Source organism: Oncorhynchus gorbuscha, linkage group LG02, assembly GCF_021184085.1.
Source record: "Oncorhynchus gorbuscha isolate QuinsamMale2020 ecotype Even-year linkage group LG02, OgorEven_v1.0, whole genome shotgun sequence".
NCBI classification, from domain to species: Eukaryota; Metazoa; Chordata; class Actinopteri; order Salmoniformes; family Salmonidae; genus Oncorhynchus; species Oncorhynchus gorbuscha.
The window spans coordinates 17,657,318-17,677,436 of record NC_060174.1 but is presented as its reverse complement, the minus strand read 5'-3'; the positions used below and the strand labels follow the sequence as shown (position 1 = coordinate 17,677,436).

Sequence of the window (20,119 nt, the reverse complement as noted above, 5' to 3'; positions counted from 1 at the left end):
GCAGGTCTACAATTTTGTTTCTGGTGTCCTTTGACAGCTCTTTGGTCTTGGCCATAGTGGAGTTTGGAGTGTGACTGTTTGAGGTTGTGGACAGGTGTCTTTTATACTGATAACAAGTTCAAACAGGTGCCATTAATACAGGTAACGAGTGGAGGACAGAGGAGCCTCTTAAAGAAGAAGTTACAGGTCTGTGAGAGCCAGAAATCTTGCTTGTTTGTAGGTGACCAAATACTTATTTTCCACCATAATTTGCAAATTAATTAATTAAAAATCCTACAACGTGATTTTCTGGATTGTTTTTTCTCATTTTGTCTGTCATAGTTGAAGTGTACCTATGATGAAAATTACAGGCCTCTCTCATATTTTTAAGTGGGAGAACTTGCACAATTGGCTGACTAAATACTTTTTTGCCGTACTGTATATGGTATTGTAGGGATAGTGGGAATATGTGTTCCAATGCATCTGACATGACACAGATTGATCAACCACATGAAAGCTGATGGTAAAATGTATATCCAATCTTCAACTCCTTGGGGACTACTTCCCTTGTTCTCGCGTGATTTACGTGAAATATGTGGACACCTGCTGGTTGAACATCTCATTCCAAAATCATGGACATTAATATGGAGTTGGTCACCCCTTTGATCCTATAACAGCCTCCAATCTTCTGGGAAGGTTTTCCACTAGATGTTGGAACACTGCTGTGGGGACCATTTAACCACAAGAGCATTAGTGCTCGCAGTCGGTGTTCAAATTCATCCCAAAGGTGTTCGAAGAGGTTGAGGTAGGGCTCTGTGCAGGCCAATCAAATTCTTCCACACCAATCTTGACCATTTCTGTATGGACCTCGCTTTGTGCATGGGGACATTGTCATGCTGAAATAGGAAAAGGCCTTCTCCAAACTATTGCCACAAAGTTGGAAGCACAGAATCGTCTAGAATGTCATTGTATGCTGTAACGTTAAGATTTCCCTTCACTGAAACTAAGGGGCCTAGCTCAAACCATGAATGGCAGCCCCAGATCATTGTTCCTCCTCCACCAAACTTTACAGTTGGCACTATGCATTTGGGCGGGTAGCGTTCTCCTGGTAACCGCCAAACCCAGATTTGTCCGTTGGACTGCCAGATGGTGAAGCGTGATACATCACTCCAGAGAACTCAAGAGTCCAATGGTGGCGATCTTAGGCTTGTGTGCTCGGCCATGGAAACCCCTTTCATGAAGCTCCCGACGAACAGTTATTGTGCTGACTTTGCTTCCAGAGGCAGTTTGGAACTCGGTAGTGAGTGTTGCAACCGAGGACAGACGATTTTTACTTGCTTCAGCACTCGGCAGTCCTGTGAGCTTAAGTGGCCTACCACTTTGCGACTGAGCCGTTGTTGCTCTCAAACGTTTCCACTTCACAATAACATCACTTAGTTGACCACGGAATCTCTAGAAGTGCAGAAATTTGATGAACTGACTTGTTGGAAAGGTGGCATCCTATGATGATGCCATGTTGAAAGTGACATTCTACTGCCAATGTTTCTCTATGGAGATTGCATGGCTGTGTGCTCGATTTTATACACGTGTCAACAACGGGTGTGGCTAAAATAGTAGAATCTAATAATTTGATGGGGTGTCCACATACCTTTGGACATTTAGTGTATGTACGTTAGTGATGTGCTTGTTGACTCATAACCCACAGTCCCCGTGGTTATATCCACCACAGGTTGATTAAAGAGAAAATACCTTAAAAAATCCATAAATGTATAATTATTGTGCAATTCATATCTATAGGCTACATTGAGGTCTGGACACAGACTGTAGGTCTATAGCTGCTCACAGAGCCATAATATTAACTCCTGCAGAATTTAGCATTTCTTGATGCCAGGTTACACCAAATGCAGGCAAAATGTTTGATCTGGGAACAGTGTGAAGAAATATGATTTCTTTCTTTCAGCATCTTGAAAGAATGCTGATAGTATTTCAACCACATAAAATATGTATCCAAGCTGAACTAAAATCTTATGAGAAACATTTTGGGTGGTTTTCACAGCTTACAACCAATCAAACAGATTTTATTTTGAAAATATGATATCAATTTTTTTCCCCCATTTTCTCCCCAGTCCCTAAAGTCTTTGCTCTGCAAAAGATGACAGAGAAAACTTTACCGATGTCAACTAGAGTAAAGCATTCATTCTATCGAATGATGACATTATTCTGGTGATCAAGGGTTTATTTAGTTTTCTCGGGCAACATATAACTACAAAAGATAATTTACATGTATCTAATTATAGACAAGTTGACTAAAAAATAGCCAACTAAAATGTTTGAAATTATAAGCAGAAACATATCTAAATCGGGCAACAAAAAATGTCTGTCAAAAAATCGTTATGCAGTCTTTGACTGTAGCCGAATAGCGCATTTGCTATATTTGGGGGTTAGGTTAAGGTGCGGGCATCAGATTTTCTCTTCATCACGTACACTGAGTGTATAAAACATCACAAACAACTTATTTCCATGACAGATTAATCAAGTTGAAAGCTATGATCCCTTATTGATGTCACTTGTTAAATCCACTTCAATCAGTGTAGATGAACAGTATGAGACAGGTTTTAAGCCTTTAGACAATTGAGTCGTGGATTGTGTATGTGCCATTAAGAGGGTGAATGGGCAAGACAAAAGATTTAAGTGCCTTTGAACAGGGTATGGTAGTATGTGCCAGGCACACTGGTTTGAGAATGGTCCACCACCTAAAGGACATCAAGCCAACTGGACACAACTGTGAGAAGCATTGGAGTCAACATTGGCCAGCCTCCCTGTAAAATGCTTTCCACACCTTGTAGAGTCCATGCCCTGACAAATTGAGGCTCTGAGGGCAAAATGGGGTGCAACTCAATATTAGGAAGATGTTCCTCCTAATGTTTTGTACACTCAGTGTATAGTCGGGTGGTTGCAGAAGGGTTAGAATCCATTGTGGGTGGGTGCGGGTGAACAGCTGACCTGTGCACCACTAATGTACGCCTACATTCATACAGGGTTATCATCATCATGAGTCACAGGCCTTCTGATGTCCATTGTCTACTAGCTAACTGTACTAGTTCCAGTTAATTAGTATGGGGACAAAATAATTGCAATCTATAGTATTTGTTGTTTGACATGTTTTACAGTCTACAATGTTTTAAACTATGAGCAAAGAAATAGGCTAGTAGTTATTGGATTGGCATTAACTCTATGGTTATAATTTTAAAATGGAAAGACAGAAAATGTTTATTAGTCACAAGCTTGAAAGCTTTATCTTGGAGAGAGCCATGTCTTTATCTCAGGGGTCTTTATCTGTGGCATATCTTGGCAGAGGAAAACCTTCAACTGGAGACCATTAACCATCTCTCCCCCTCATTCACACACACATCAATACCCTATTCTCTCTCATAGTAGTTCCCCACAATGGTTCGGAATTGTGGCTTATAGGGACATCTAATACTTAGGAGTAATGCTATAGCCATGGATTTGGGTATAGGGTAACTTCAACATTCATTAAAGTATCTCTCATAATCGAGGTCTCAACAAACTAAAAGAAATGCCAGCAAAGTCGGAAAAAGAAAGCCCATTGGCTTGAAACTTCTGTTAATGGAATCTTTCACGTCCTAAAAGTGCTGTTAAAAACAAAATACATTCACCACAGGCAGAAAAAGGCAAACAAGTGTTTTTATGGCTGAGCGCCAAACTTGGAGAACAAAATTCTGTTAATTTGTTCATCGAAGTGCTACATAACTTTGAGCGGCAGGGTAGCCTAGTGGTTAGAGCGTTGTAACCGAAAGGTTGCAAGTTCGAATTCCCGAGCTGACAAGGTACAAATCTGTCGTTCTGCCCCTGAACAGGCAGTTAACCCACTGTCCCTAGGCCGTCATTGAAAATAAGAATTTGTTCTTAACTGACTTGCCTAGTAAAATAAAGGTAAAACAAAAATATCCAGGGTCATATTCTTCAAGAAAGAGATGTGGCACATTGGTCTCATAACATTTATGGGACACTAAACCAGTGCTTAGGGAGTTTGGTATTGAAAAACACTTTTTTGCCTGATACAAATATTTCAGAGGTAATAGAGAAACCATCTCCTCATAATTTCCACCAACCCCTTGTCAAAGAACTACTGTGCGTTTTACATTTTCAATTGAAGCTAGCTTTTCATGCAAATGAAAGTGAGAATGTTTTTTTCCAGAGCTTCATGTTTTAACTGAAACTAACAGCGATTATGTTCCATTCTGATTCATTTCAAAACAGCCACAAGACATGCAAGACCACAGTAATAAAACTCATAGAACAGCATCATAAATCAGTCACCATCTCACTTGATATTTAACTCCAAGAATTATAGCGTCATGCTAATCAGGGATGCATTATTGCTGATTCAGCAGCTGTGTGATTGCGGTTGTGCTTTAGGGGGCTAGAGAAAGGGTTACACCAGCTTTGTTATATACAAGAACATAAACCTACTATGCAAATTGTGCTTTGTCATTTTAGAGGTAAGCTAGCATGAGCGTAGCAAAATACCTTTTCATTCTATATGTAGACCCATTCAAAACAAATCCAATAGTTATTGTTCTTTCATACATTCAAGTACAGTATATTTAATAAAACATTTATTCTCATGTTCTTTTGTATAGGCTAAATTACAACATTGTTGTCTCATGTTGCAATATGCAAATAAACTCCACAAAAGTAAAACATTTAGAAACCCCCAATTGGGACTCTGAAAATAAACTGCCAGACTTCTTGACATTTCTTTAACCAACTAGGTATTTTTCCTCATAACACAATCAACTTAAGTCTTCAAATTCCAAGGGCATAAAATGGATGCCAAAAATGGGTGCTTTACATAGCTTATATTACACTGAAGACAATTGGGTACAATCAACGTAGTAGATTGCTCTGGGCACAATAAAACAATAACATTGAACTTCTCAAATTTCGGTTACTGTTGAGTTCTTGTGGACGATAATTACATGTTTCTGACGGTGGCCCAAATTGATTACTAAACAAAAACTTTAAGGCAAAAATCTGTCTACAAAACCCTGCCCTTTCTGAACTGCACAAAATATTCATAGTTCTCACGTTGTGATTTCACAAATTAGTGGAGGTCAAACACACATGGCTAAAAAATGGCAGTGAGGGAGCAGTAATGGCCATTACAACAGCCATTGTGTAAGGTGACCTCCACTGACTGATAGAGTTGTCATTCTGTGAAAACTACACTCGTTCCTTACATTTGACCTGTCTGTTCCTCTCCTCAGTGCTGGTTCTTGACTCCCTGAGGTTTACCACTAGCAGGCTTCTTCTCCTGCTGCTGGCCTCTGCCCACTCCTGGCATTCCCACTCCTGGCATGCCCCGACCACGGCCTCCAAACACACCTAAACATAGAGCATGCATATACAGCATGACACAAACCATTTCAACAAGGAAACACTTAGAAAATGATACTGTCATATAGGCCCCAATTGCTTCACCCTACAAGCACCCCAAACACATTTTCCCCATTTGCCATTCCAGAGAGGGGTTCCATCTTACCTCTGCCTGCTCCTCCCCCTCGACCCTTGCCCTGCTGTTTGTTCTGCTGCATGCCTCCTCGCCCACGGCCCTTGGACACCACCTCTTCCTTCACCATGTCAATGATCTCATCAGGGATACGCAGGTACTTTATGGTGCTTCCTCTGATGTAACACTCAGGCATCCTCCAAAATTTATCTCCATCCTAAACGATGGGAGCGAATGGGATAAGGGGAGAGTTTCAGCGTTAACTTAGTCTTAGTAGAACTCCTACAAACTGAATCTTTTAACTGTCAATAGTGCCATCTTGTGGTTATACATGGTCATTTTTCTGATCGTTGATTCGGAAGTAAGACTTGGCCATTTTGCAAGCCTCTTTTAGAATCAGAGAGTAAAATACGTACACACTCAAGTCTAACATGTAGGCTCAGCATTCCCGAACAGTCCCATTACAAGTCAAAATGTTGAACAAACTTAATTTCAACTTACTTTACCTGTTGTCCCTATGTGAAATGGTAATCTGATATAAAATATCCACAAGGAAGTGTTATCAACCCAATCTGCAGTTTGCTGGTCTGTATTTACGGTTTTTACTTCCAATACTGATGCAATTTGCACAATATAGGCAAACCTAACCGAATGGCAAAAACTTCCTGCCGGTTGCGAGGAAAAGTGCTTCAGTCGACTACGTTCGGCTATTGTTTACATATTGTGCTTTGCATGTAATGCATCAAAGAGATAGAAAACACACAGTGACAGAACATACCGGCGCCGCAAAAAATAAATAATCTGGTCTCCACCTGCTGCCAAAAGGACCAACAGCATGTTCAACCAGTAAAATATGTGTAAATATAATTTTATTCAACATTCTGTCTTGTAGAGACTATTGCATATTTTTTACGGCGACTTCCGGCAGACTGATAATCCATGGAGTAACCATGGTAACAGTCTGATGTTTAGGCAACAATCTAGCCTATTCATTTGTGGTTGTCACTCACAAGCAAACAGTGGTGGAAAAAGTACTCAAAAGTCATACTTGAGTAAAAGTAAAGCTACCTTAAAAGAAAATGACTCAAGTAAAAGTCTCCCAATAAAACACCCACTGAGTAAAAGTCTAAAAGTATTTGGTTTGAAATATACTTAAGTATCAAAAGTAAATGGAATTGCTAAAAGGTACTTAAAGTATCAAAAGTAAAAGTATTAAAATGTCAAATTCCTTATATTATGCAAACCAGACAGCACAATTTTCTATTTTTTAAATTTACAGATAGCCAGGGGCACACTACAACACTCTTGACATTAATTTACAAACAAATCATTTGTGTTTAGTGAGTCCGCCAGATCAGAGGCAGTAGGGATGACCAGGGAATTTCTCTTGAGGTGTGTGAATTGGACCATTTTCCCATCAAAATGTAACATGTATTTTTGGGTGTCAGGGAAAATTAATGGAGTAGAAAGTACATTATTTTCTTCAGGAATGTAGCGAAGTAAAAGTTGTCAAAAATATAAAAAGCGTAGATATTCAAAAAAAAAACTACTTAAGTAGTACTTTAAAGTATTTTTACACCAATGCAAGCAACCATGTACATATTTCAGATCAGTGGTCACAACTCTTGAGTCTCGACAAGTACTCAGACAAAATCTTTACCCTTGAGGTGCAGATGACTTCTCGTAAATTTATATTCATCCAGTTGTCACAACTGACCAGGTGTCCGTTATACGTCTCTCCATTCTTCAACTCCACCAGCTGAGAAGTATAGGGAAGAAGAATTGGGGTTAGAAATCAAAGCTGTGTGGGTTATGTTTGTACCACAAAAACTAAGGACCAAATCGATATGAACAAACAGAGACATTTGAACTCACATGACTCAAAACTATTCGGAGTAAAATACCACTAGGCAAAATTTGACTAATTTAATCCGTCCTTACCATAGGGTGGTTCTGTGCAGTCTTCAGCAAAGATAGAGGTAGCTGTGAATTTCAAATATAGAGTTAAAAAGTCATTATGAACCGGGTGGTTTGAGCCCTGAGATCTGATTGGCTGAAAGCCATGTTATATCAGACCGTATACCACGTGTATGACAAAACATTTAGTTGTACTGCTCTAATTAAGATGGTAACCAGTTTATAATAGCAACATGGCACCTCGGGGGTTTGAGGTATATGTCCAGGCACTCCACGATGCGTCGTGTTAAGACCAGCCCTTAGTCGTGGTATATTGGACATATACCATACCCCCTCGTGCCTTATTGCTTAATTATACCAGTACATGTTCAGAACACATGTAAAGTTAGCCATGCACATTTTTGCCAATTAACGTTAGCTGGTTTATAATAACCAGTTAGCTAGCACGATAGGTCACATTTGACTTGAGATGCAAACCGTGTTTAAATGCAAAATTCCAATCTGTTTATTCTTATAGTAGCTATTTTATATTTTGTGTTAGCTATTAGCGTTAATACAATGAATTAGCAATTTAACTACGTCTACGTTACATTAGCACATAGCTAACGTTAGCTGCATGGTAAACAACAGCCGCGCGTTTGTGCTCGACCCATTCTACGGTCCCATTCAAGCAAATAACGGTCGTCATATTACTGTAACTCGATAAAATATATACTTACCATTATAACAGATTATATTACAAACTATCCGGTCAACTGAACTGAATATTTTGGGCATTAATTCTTTGCTAGCGCTAACGTTTCACGTGCGGAAGTTTAACGGAAGTTGTAGACCCAAGTGTACCATAAATCAATACGTCAGACTCAGGGAGAAAAACGAGACGCGAAAAGAAATAGATGACTGCTTTGGAAGGACAGCAAATTCGGAGACAGGAAAGCTGCGTTCCTTGTTCAATTTAGAATAACAATCGAAAACATTCTCTACAGATACGAAGAATATGGACAATAGTAAGCGGAATGTTGTTGTAACAGGTTAGTAGGTTTTCCTCTACTTGCTCGGCTGTACGTAGTTTCTAGTTGGTGTTTTCAGTCAAGCTCGACACATTAATAATGTGTTTCTTGTATTCGAAAATTAACAGGACCATGAATAACTGAACATACTAGACATAATTGCACTATAGTATATCGTTAGGAACGTGTCAATGTATACCCTGACCAACTGTATGTTGCAGAATAATATGAAAGTTGTAATATTTCAGACCTCCAGACATGCAGTAATGAGGCTATTTGGCCCATTTTGCATGTGTTTTACTAAATCAAATTATAGTTTCTAAAAACATGTTTTACATACTGTTGCAGTCTTAATCAACATTTTGAAACTATGAAACTAGTAAAGCTTTATAGTCATACTGTATTTCTTCTGTCTCCCAGACACAAAGGCCAGTTGAAGACGGGATAGCCCGATAAAATATATGTAGATTGCATGGGAACAGAGGGCTTCACAAAAGAGAATTGGCCAGCTGCCGACCCTCGCTTGCTCCTTTTCACCTCCCTGTCAGACAGATCCCTTGGTCTCCAAGGGAACAACAGACCAGCCCATTAATCCCATAGGGATTCCGAGTGGTGTCTCAACGTTACTGCAGCCACAATCACACATACACTCAGTGGTGGAAAAAGTACCCAATTGTCATACTTGATTAAAAGTATTGAAACCTTAATAGAAAGTTACTCAAGTAAAAGTGAAAGTCAGACAGTAAAAGTCTAAAAATTGTTCTCTTGATAAGTGTGTGAATTTGACCATTTTCCTGTACCGCTAAGCATTCAAAATGTAACAAGTACTTTTGTTTGTCGGGGAAAATGTATGGAGTAAAAAGTACAATATTTGGGGGGAAATGTAGTAAAGTAAAAGTTGTTAAAAATGTATTATTCGCCTACCTCCTCATGCCTTTTGCACACATTGTATATAGACTGCCCATTGTTTTCTACTGTGTTAATTGTTTGACTTGTTAATTGTTAATTGTTGACTTGTTAATTGTTTATTCCATGTGTAACTCTGTGTTGTCTGTTCACACTGCTATGCTTTATCTTGGCCAGGTCGCAGTTGCAAATGAGAACTTGTTCTCAACTAGCCTACCTGGTTAAATAAAGGTGAAATAAAAAATAAAATAAATAGTAAAGTAAAGATACCCCAAAAAACTACTTAAGAGGTACTTTAAACTATTTTTACTTCAGTACTTTACACCACTGCATACACTATACTGTGTATACAAAAGTATGTGGACTCCCCTTTAAATTAGTTGATCTGGCTATTTCAGCCACACAATGCAATCTCCACATACAAACATTGGCTGTAGAATGATGAGCTCAGTGAATTTCAACGTGGCACCGACATAGCTCGCCACCTTTCCAACAAGTCAGTTTGTCAAATTTCTGCCATGCTAGAGCTGCCCCGGTCAACTGTAAGTGCTATTATTGTGAAGTGGAAACATTGAGGAGCAACAATGGCTCAACCGCGAAGTGGTAGGCCATTCAAGCTCAAAGAATGGGACCGCTGCAGTGCATAGCGTGTAAAAATCGTCTGTCCTCGGTTGCAACTCTCACTACCGAGTTCCAAACTGCCTCTGGAAGCAACGTCAGCACAAGAACTGTTCGTCAGGAACTTCATGAAATGGGTTTCCATGGCCGAGCAGCCACACCGCAGCCACACACAATGCAAAGCATCAGCTGGAGTGGTGTAAAACTCACCACAATTGAACTCTAGAGCAGTGGAAACGCGTTCTCTGGAGTGATGAATCATGCTTTATCATATGGCAGTCCGACAGACGAATATGGGTTTGGCGGATGCCAGGAGAATGCTACCTGCTCCAATGAATAGTGCCAACTGTAAAGTTTGGTGGAGGAGGAAGTCTGGAGCTGTGATTCATGGTTCAGGCTAGGCATCTTAGTTCAAGCTAAGGGAAGTCTTAATGCTGCAGCATACAATGACATTCTCGATGATTCTGTGCTTCCAACTTTGTGGCAACAGTTTGGGGAAGGCCCTTTTTTCTTTCAGCATGACAATACCCCCGTGCACAAAGCAAGGTCCATACAGAAATGGTTTGTTAAGATCAGTATGGAAGAACTTGATTGGACTGCACAGAGCCCTAACCTCAACCCCATCGAACACCTTTGGGATGAATTGGAACGCCGTCTGCGAGCCAGGCTAACGTCAGTGACCTCACTAATGCTCTTGTGGCTGAATGGAAGCAAGTCCCCACAGCAATGTTCTAACATCTAGTGGAAAGCTTTCCTAGAAGATTCAAGACTGTTATAGGAGCAAAGGGGGGACCAACTTCATATTAATGCCACTGTTTTTGGAATTAGATTTTCGACGAGCAAGGGACCACAAAATTTTGGTCATGTAGTGTATAAACGCATTATAAAGCTAGCTTTTTATGGGTTTTAGCTTTTTTTTGAGTGACTCTTCTAGCATAGGTTCTTAGTAGAGTTGTTTTTTTTTTCCCTTCAAGCAAATCTATTACCAATCAAACCTGGCAAATGTTTGTATAAAATGTTTTTATAAATGTGTATAACACAGATGTAGACCTATAAGTAAGCAACAATCTCAAGTTAATTGAACTTTGAGAGATGCCAACCTGACATTGAACACATTACACACAAAAATCTGCAAACAATGATTTAATTTTTTAAAACGCTGCCATATTTTTTTAGGGTTCGAGCCATTTGGAGCGCACACCATTAATGCCAGTTGGGTAGCAGTCCAGGTATGTATATATTGCATATTTTACATAGGCTATATTTAATGGATTAATGATCTATTCTGCCTGAAAACAGTCTCTTTAACTATATTCGTTAAGGATTCATTTATTTTCCTGACAATAACTCAAAACCGCCTATCTTGTTCATGCCTATTTGATAGAACACATTTGTACATCTCTCTCAGAAAATTTCTTGCTACATATTTGTAGCCATATGTTAGCCATATAGTGTGAGAGAAGCATTATAAGGCTGAAGTGGTGGTGTGGGGCTGTATAGGGATATTGGACAATGGTTTTCAGGGTGTCTAGACTGCTTTTAATATCCTTACCAAGTACATTAAAAGCAAACAAAGGGCTGCTTTGTGGCAGGGTCAGGCTGTGGTCAAACAAACCTTAGTCAGCGCTAAAATTAGAAATGTTCTCTCCTCCAGATTCCAGATATTTCCATCTTTTCCTATTTGTCCTTTCCCAATTTGTATGTTTATGATATCGTCCAATCATATTTCTGTTGTGTTAATTTTTAAATGGACTGAATAGATAAAGTAAAGATGACGTCTATTTATTTGAAAAGCAATGAGTGTCGAAATAATGTGAAGACGTTTCTATGATCTTTTATGAATATGAATCACCTGTCTTCTTTGTTATAAGGAACTGAAAAAGCTGGGCTTGGGAAAGGACGTAGACCTGCATGTGTATGAGGTGCCTGTCGAGTACCAGGCAGTCCAGAGTTTGGTTCCGTCATTATGGAAGCAGTATCATCCCCAGGTAAGAAAGCAACAAATGGACTATCCTGTCTACTTTCCTGCTGGTAATATATTCAATATTAAAATGATATGCACCATTTTGTAATTAGTTTGTTTTGTGTCCTTCTCTGCATGGGGAATCAGTTAGTGGTCCATGTTGGAGTCTCTGGTATGGCCACCACCGTTACCTTGGAGAAATGTGGCCGTAACCATGGCTACAAGGGTCTCGACAACAGCCGCTTCTGTCCCCATTCTCAGTGTTGCATTGAGGGGGGTCCTGACTGCATTGACTCTGTTATTGACATGGAATCGGTCTGCAAGAGAGTGACAGCCTCTGGCCTAGGTATAGCAGTGTCCGTCTCAAAAGATGCTGGCAGGTAAACATCCTCTTGTTGTGTGCCTTTGTGTTTGCGACATTGATTTTGTTGCAATGTGCATGCATACATCTGTAGTTCAAATAATATTTTAGGTCTACGTTTTCCCAACTCTTACTGTAGAACCACCGCTTAGAGCAGTGGTATTCCAACTTTTTCCACCAGAATTCCTGGGACCCCATTTTTACCTCAAGAATTTCTTGCGACCCCATCCCAAATCGAATGACACAACCTTAAAATCTTAAAAATAACCCAATAAATACATTTAGTCAATAAAATAAAAAATGTCTAATTATCTTTCTCAAAAACATTTGTATATTATCCCATACAATTCTTTTAATTTTTATTTACTTTCACCTTGATTTAACCGGGTAGGCTAGTTGAGAACAAGTTCTCATTTACAACTGCGACCTGGCCAAGATAAAGCAAAGCAGTGCGACACAAACAACAACACAGAGTTACACATGGGATAAACAAACATACAGTCAATAATACAATAGAAAAAGTCTATATACAATGTGTGCAAATGAGGTAGGACAGGGGAGGTAAGGCAATAAATAGGCCAAAGTGGTGATATAATTACAATATAGCAATTAAACACTGGAGTGATAGATGCGCAGAAGATGAGTGTGCAAGTAGAGATACTGGGGTGAAAAGGAACAAAATAAATAATAAAATAAACAACAGTATGGGGATGAGGTAGTTGGATGGGCTTTTTACAGATGAGCTATGTACAGGTACAGTGATCTGTGAGCTGCTCTGACAGCTGGTGCTTAAAGCTAGTGAGGGAGATATGAGTCTCCAGCTTCAGTGATTTTTGCAGTTCGTTACAGTCATTGTCAGCAGAGAACTGGAAGGAAAGGTGGCCGAAGGAGGAATTGGCTTTGGGGGTGACCAGTGAAATATACCTTCTGGAGTGTGTGCTACGGGTGGGTGTTGCTATGGTGACCAGTGAGCTGAGATAAGGCAGGGCTTTACCTAGCAAAGACTTATAGATGACCTGGAGCCAGTGGGTTTGGCGACGAATATGTAGTGAGGGCCAGCCAACGAGAGCATCCAGGTCGCAATGGTGGGTAGTATATGGGGCTTTGGTGACAAAACAGATGTCACTGTGATGGACTGCATCCAATTTGCTGAGTAGAGAGTTGGAGACTATTTTGCAAATGACATCGCCAAAGTCAAGGATCGGTAAGATAGTCAGTTTTACGATGGTATGTTTGGCAGCATGAGTGAAGGATGCTTTGTTGCAAAATAGGAAGCCGATTCTAGATTTAATTTTGGATTGGAGATGCTTAATGTGACTCTGGAAGGAGAGTTTACAGTCTAACCAAACACCTAGGTATTTGTAGTTGTCCACATATTCTAAGTCAGAACCGTCCAGAGTACTGATGCTGGACAGGCAGGCAGGTGTGGGCAGCTATCGGTTGAAGAGCATGTATTTAGTTTTACATGCATTTTAAGAGCAGTTGGAGGCCACAGATAATCTGTACTACAATAATCTGTACTCTTGATTTTTTTTGTTCACCAAAAAATACATGTTTTATTTTACTTAAGTTTTGGCTACCCCGCTGTAGTTCCCTAGACCCCAAATTTGAATGCCGCTGGCTCAGGAAGAGTTGGGATATGCAAAAAACACATTTTCAATTCACACATGCATAGGATAAATATAAGCACCCACCAAAGTATTATTATTATTAGAACCATTATCTTCATTCCTGTCTTTCCTGACAGATACCTCTGTGACTTCACCTACTACACCTCTCTGTACCTGAGCCATGGGCGCTCAGCGTTCGTCCACGTGCCTCCCATAGCAAAACCTTATAGTGGAGAGGACCTGGGTAGAGCCCTTCAAGCCATCATACAAGAGATGCTGAACATGCTAGACAGAGCCGAAGAGAAGATCCACTGCCAGCACGTGCACTAAGTGACATGCTAGACAGAGCCGAAGAGAAGAACCACTGCCAGCACGTTCACTAAGTGACCTGCGAAAGCCAACTGCCTTTACCCCTTACACACAGGAGATATTATGCAGTTAACCACAAATACCCCAATAACGGTTTTGTTTTATTACCTCGTCTGGTGCAAAAGAGGAAATGGCAACGAAACGGACACTTCCAGTTGACTCATTCCACAGAAATGTTTTCACGTTCTTCGTTGATGTTGCCTCAAGCACTTTACCTGGCCCAGCAGTTTTTTTAATTTTTTTATCTTCGTGGTAATGGATAGAGGTGAGGTGAGTAAAGCTGATCCAGGTCTAGTGTTTAGGTGTAACTTGAGCTTTCTCCACATCCTCTATAGATAGCAAGAGTTGCTTCCGTGTTCTGGGGAATTGAACTGGAATTACTGGAATTGACAGAAGGGAGCCACCTGCTTGCGTTAGGATTGCTACTCTTTTTTAATCTGTTTTCATGGTTTCATGGTTTTGGCTCTTTATCCATACTTTCACTGTAATCTTAGAAACAGTGTATGGAAAAGTCCTTTTCTACATCAACTCACTGTACAAGTTCCACATTATTTATTGGGGTCTTTCCTTTTTCCTTTCAGTTATTTTAAGGGGAATTTCTGCCTTTGGTTGTTAATCATCATCTTGAAGAGTTGTTTTTCTTACCAGCTTTTTCATTGAAGTCTGAGGCATCCACTTGTTGGTACTACTTAAGTCATGCTAGTACTTCCTGTATTTATGTATATTATTTAATGGTGTTAGCTTAAGGTGTTTAGCTAGATTTATATCTTCTGAATGTGCCTGAAACATTTTCTGTAAGGTATTATTTAAAGAGAAATTAACATTGTTTTTGCACATTTCCCCCGTTCATTATCTGAACATTTGTTTGTCGTTTTTCGTATAAAAACATTTTTTTAAACAAAATTCAGATAGTTACTTTTTAAATGCAAAATGTTGCTCTTTTACATTGATAACTTATTGTTTCTTGAGTCTTTTTATTTATCAGAAGTTGTACATTTGCCTTCTTTTACTAAGGTATCAAGAAATGGGTTGGTTGTATCAAATATTTTTTTTGTCTGTTTGCCCAATTTTGACTGGTAGCTCTTTGGTATTGTTTGACAGTTACGGCATTAGTTCAACGAACTTCATCAGATCAGTATTGTCACGCCCTAACCGGTTTATTTCTCTATTTGGTTAGGTCAGGGTGTGATTTGGGTGGGCATTCTATGTTTTCTATTTCTTTGTTTTTGGCAGAGTGGTTCCCAATCAGAGGCAGCTGTCTATCGTTGTCTCTGATTGGGAATCATACTTAGGCAGCCTTTTTCCCACCTATGTTGTGTGTAATTATTTATATTCTGTGTGTGTTTGTGTGCGCCACGGTTGCGTCACGTTCGGTTTACATTTAACATTTTACATTTAAGTCATTTAGCAGACGCTCTTATCCAGAGCGACTTACAAATTGGTGCATTCACCTTAAGACATCCAGTGGAACAGTCACTTTACAATAGTGCATCTAAATCTTAAAGGGGGGGGGGGTGAGAGGGATACTTATCCTATCCTAGGTATTCCTTAAAGAGGTGGGGTTTCAGGTGTCTCCGGAAGGTGGTGATTGACTCCGCTGTCCTGGCGTCGTGAGGGAGTTTGTTCCACCATTGGGGGGGCCAGAGCAGCGAACAGTTTTGACTGGGCTGAGCGGGAGCTGTACTTCCTCAGTGGTAGGGAGGCGAGCAGGCCAGAGGTGGATGAACGCAGTGCCCTTGTTTGGGTGTAGGGCCTGATCAGAGCCTGGAGGTACTGAGGTTCCGTTCCCCTCACAGCTCCATAGGCAAGCACCATGGTCTTGTAGCGGATGCGAGCTTCAACTGGAAGCCAGTGGAGAGAGTGGAGGAGCGGGGTGATGTGAGAGAACTTGGGAAGGTTGAACACCAGACGAGCTGCGGCGTTCTGGATGAGTTGTAGGGGTTTAATGGCACAGGCAGGGAGCCCAGCCAACAGCGAGTTGCAATAATCCAGACGGGAGATGACAAGTGCCTGGATTAGGACCTGCGCCGCTTCCTGTGTGAGGCAGGGTCATACTCTGCGGATGTTGTAGAGCATGAACCTACAGGAACGGGCCACCGCCTTGATGTTAGTTGAGAACGACAGGGTGTTGTCCAGGATCACGCCAAGGTTCTTAGCGCTCTGGGAGGAGGACACAATGGAGTTGTCAACCGTGATGGCGAGATCATGGAACGGGCAGTCCTTCCCCGGGAGGAAGAGCAGCTCCGTCTTGCCGAGGTTCAGCTTGAGGTGGTGATCCGTCATCCACACTGATATGTCTGCCAGACATGCAGAGATGCGATTCGCCACCTGGTCATCAGAAGGGGGAAAGGAGAAGATTAATTGTGTGTCGTCTGCATAGCAATGATAGGAGAGACCATGTGAGGTTATGACAGAGCCAAGTGACTTGGTGTATAGCGAGAATAGGAGAGGGCCTAGAACAGAGCCCTGGGGGACACCAGTGGTGAGAGCGCGTGGTGAGGAGACAGATTCTCGCCACGCCACCTGGTAGGAGCGACCTGTCAGGTAGGATGCAATCCAAGCGTGGGCCGCGCCGGAGATGCCCAACTCGGAGAGGGTGGAGAGGAGGATCTGATGGTTCACAGTATCGAAGGCAGCCGATAGATCTAGAAGGATGAGAGCAGAGGAGAGAGAGTTAGCTTTAGCAGTGCGGAGCGCCTCCGTGATACAGAGGAGAGCAGTCTCAGTTGAATGACTAGTCTTGAAACCTGACTGATTTGGATCAAGAAGGTCATTCAGAGAGAGATAGCGGGAGAGCTTTGCAAGGACGGCACGTTCAAGAGTTTTGGAGAGAAAAGAAAGAAGGGATACTGGTCTGTAGTTGTTGACATCGGAGGGATCGAGTGTAGGTTTTTTCAGAAGGGGTGCAACTCTCGCTCTCTTGAAGACGGAAGGGACGTAGCCAGCGGTCAGGGATGAGTTGATGAGCGAGGTGAGGTAAGGGAGAAGGTCTCCGGAAATGGTCTGGAGAAGAGAGGAGGGGATAGGGTCAAGCGGGCAGGTTTCTGTTTACCTGTTCTTTTTTAATGAAAGTTTCACTTTATTAAAAGATGTGGAATTACATGCACGCTGCGCCTTGGCTCATCTATGACAGTTTGAAGACAGTGAATGTGACAAGTATGCTTATCACAGTGAAATGCCTTTTACTGTACTAGTGCACAGGATGTAGGCAGCCAGTTGAGAATTGGACCCTGTACTTGCATTTCTATAGCACTTTCATTTTTACTTTATCAAATTATTTTGGATGTTTCAACTTTATGAACATCGGTGAGTAGGTTTAATTTTGCTCATGTTTTTATTTGTCATAAATAACACAGTATTTGTTTTCTGTTATCTCCCATTATGGGTTATTCCAGTGTTGTGTATATGCAGGACCAGTCAAACGTTTGGACACGCCTACTTATTCCATGGTTTTTCTTAATTTTTTTACTATTTTCTACATTGTAAAATAAAAGTGAAGACGTCGAAACTATGAAATAACACATATGGATTCGTGTAGTGACAAAAAAAAAAGTTTAACAAATCAAAATATATTTTATATTTGAGATTCTTCAAAGTAGCCACCCCTTGCCTTGATTTCAGCTTTGCACAGTTGTCATTCTCTCACCCAGCTACATGAAGTCGTCACCTGGAATGGATTTCAATTTACAGGTGTGTCTTGTTAAAAGTTAATTTGTGGAATTTCTTTCCTTAGTGCGTTTGAGTCAATCAGTTATGTTGTGACAAGGTAGGGGTAGTATCCAGAAGATAGCCCTATTTGGTAAAATACCAAGTCCATATTAAGGAAAGAACAGCTCAAATAAGCAACGAGAATTAGATTAAGACATTTCAAGAACTTTTAAAATTCTTCAAGTGCATACGCGAAAACCATCAAGCGCTATGCTGAAACTGGCTCTCTTGAGGACCGCTACAGGAAAGGAAGACCCAGAGTTACCTCTGCTGCAGAGGATAAGTTCATTAGAGTTACCAGCCTCAGAAATTGCAGCCCAAATCAATGCTTCACAGTTGTGTCAAGTAACAGACACAACTGTTCAGAGGAGACTGTGTGAATCAGGCCTTCATGGTCGAATTGCTGCATGAGACAAGGATATCCGTACCGGCCAAACCCTCCCTAACCCAGACGAAGCTAGGCCATTTGTGCATCGCCCCACGGACCTCCCGGTCACGGCCGGTTACAATAGAGCTGGCGCTGCAGTACAGCGCCCTTAACCACTGCGCCACCCGGGAGGCCCAACTAGTGATTATGATTGATTGTTTTTTATAAGATAAGTTTAATGCTAACTAGCAATTTACCTTGGCTTACTGCATTCACGTAACAGGCAGTCTCCTTGTGGAGTGCAACGAGAGAGAGGCAGGTCGTTATTGCGTTGGACTCGTGAAAATGTGTCATTCTGCCCCTGAACGAGGCAGTTAACCCACTGTTCCTAGGCTGTCATTGAAAATAAGAATGTGTTCTTAACTGACTTGCCTAGTTAAATAAAGGTATAATAAAAAATAAATTAATCGGCTAATCGGCGCCCAAAAATACCGACCATTCCGATTAATCGGTCGACCTCTAATCTCAAACCAATTGAGATGGTCTCGGCTGAGTTGGACCGCAGAGTGAAGGAAAAGCAGCAAACAAGTGCTCAGCATATGTGGGTACTCCTTCAAGACTGTTGGAAAAGCATTCCTCATGAAGCTGGTTGAGAGAATGCCGAGAGTGTGCAAAGCTGTCATCAAGGCAAAGGGTGGCAACTTTGAATCATCTCAAATGTAAAATATATTTTGATTGGTTGGTTACTACATGATTTGTTGGTTTCTTTTTTGGTTACTACATGATTCCATGTGTGTTATTTCATAGTGTTGGTGTCCTCACTATTATTCTAACATGTAGAAAATAGTAAAAAAAAATATAAAAAACTTGAATGGGTAGGTGTGTCCAAACTTTTGACTGGTACTGTAAATTTCAAAAGCCATGTAATCCTCTAGTGGTACAGCCACATAATAACATGTAGTTGATCTAGATTAATAGTATCTTCTTCCCAGAACAACTGTCATACACAATATTTTGTTGTTGCCCAAAATACAATATGTTTTATAGACTAAGTGGTAGTGGGTATTGTAGCATTCATGGACTCTAGGGAGATTCATCTTTGTGTTTTTGTTTACCTGTTCCTCCACACTGTCACATACCAGTAATTACCTGGTTATTACATATGTGTAAAATGTGTATGATAAAAAGCATGAGTCATCAGGGAATTGTCATTGTGAGAGAGCTTACCAACTGTAATGACTTTACTCAAAGATGTGAAAGCATTTTATGTCCCTAAGTGCTTGTTGAAGTGGGCAATTTCCTTTAAGATCCTCTTTTGACCTGTGCCTTGTTGTGTTATGGAAAGGGAACACAGAATATCCACTAGGTTACTATTTAGAAATAAACATAGTACATACATCGATCCCAGTATGCCCAAAACCTATACCAGCCTATAAATTATCTGCTGTCTCAATGTGTATGTATGCCTTGTGTTCTTGGATGTATATCATATTTTATTATGGCATCTAGATTTAAATCCAATTCCTCTGTATTTTCCCAGGTTTCTATTTGGCTTTGAGCTGAACAATGGTTTTGAGACAGAAAGAAACATTGTGAAAAGGATTATCCTCATTCACATTTGAATAAATTAAGGAAAATAATGTTGGTTTCCCGTGTGCCAATCTCGTTGAGAATAACCCACACACAATACTTTTCCGACGTGTGTTCATTATCTTCCAATCATAATTATATTGATAGTAAACTTTTCTAGTTGATAGCAACTGACTTTATTTAAC

General features: G+C 40.6%; 2 protein-coding genes across 2 annotated transcripts; one reads left to right on the top strand and one right to left on the bottom strand.

Annotated features, from left to right (window-relative positions):
• Positions 1-4,600: 4,600 nt before the first annotated feature.
• On the bottom strand, positions 4,601-8,304 carry LOC123998069 (U6 snRNA-associated Sm-like protein LSm4). The gene is made up of 5 exons (XM_046302939.1): positions 8,152-8,304; positions 7,457-7,498; positions 7,176-7,274; positions 5,549-5,732; positions 4,601-5,391 (listed from the first exon to the last, which is right to left on the bottom strand). The coding sequence occupies exons 1-5, from the start codon at positions 8,152-8,154 to the stop codon at positions 5,270-5,272; spliced, it is 450 nt and encodes a 149-aa protein (XP_046158895.1). The 5' UTR covers positions 8,155-8,304; the 3' UTR covers positions 4,601-5,269.
• Positions 8,203-15,767, top strand: LOC123998066 (pyroglutamyl-peptidase 1-like). Its single transcript, XM_046302926.1, has 5 exons — positions 8,203-8,463; positions 11,143-11,195; positions 11,838-11,954; positions 12,077-12,309; positions 14,038-15,767. The coding sequence occupies exons 1-5, from the start codon at positions 8,430-8,432 to the stop codon at positions 14,228-14,230; spliced, it is 630 nt and encodes a 209-aa protein (XP_046158882.1). The 5' UTR covers positions 8,203-8,429; the 3' UTR covers positions 14,231-15,767.
• Positions 15,768-20,119: the final 4,352 nt, after the last annotated feature.

What these genes read in the sequence shown, in the direction of transcription:
- LOC123998066 (XM_046302926.1), top strand. Translation starts at nt 8,430, where the DNA reads ATGGACAATAGTAAGCGGAATGTTGTTGTAACAG. An exon ending in GCGGAATGTTGTTGTAACAG is followed by an intron (nt 8,464 to 11,142) that starts GTTAGTAGGTTT and finishes ATATTTTTTTAG; the next exon opens with GGTTCGAGCCATTTGGAGCG. An exon ending in GTCTCAAAAGATGCTGGCAG is followed by an intron (nt 12,310 to 14,037) that starts GTAAACATCCTC and finishes CTTTCCTGACAG; the next exon opens with ATACCTCTGTGACTTCACCT.
- LOC123998069 (XM_046302939.1), bottom strand. An exon ending in AAGTCATCTGCACCTCAAGG is followed by an intron (nt 5,733 to 7,175) that starts GTAAAGATTTTG and finishes CCCATCGTTTAG; the next exon opens with GATGGAGATAAATTTTGGAG. An exon ending in AGGGGGAGGAGCAGGCAGAG is followed by an intron (nt 5,392 to 5,548) that starts GTAAGATGGAAC and finishes CTCTATGTTTAG; the next exon opens with GTGTGTTTGGAGGCCGTGGT.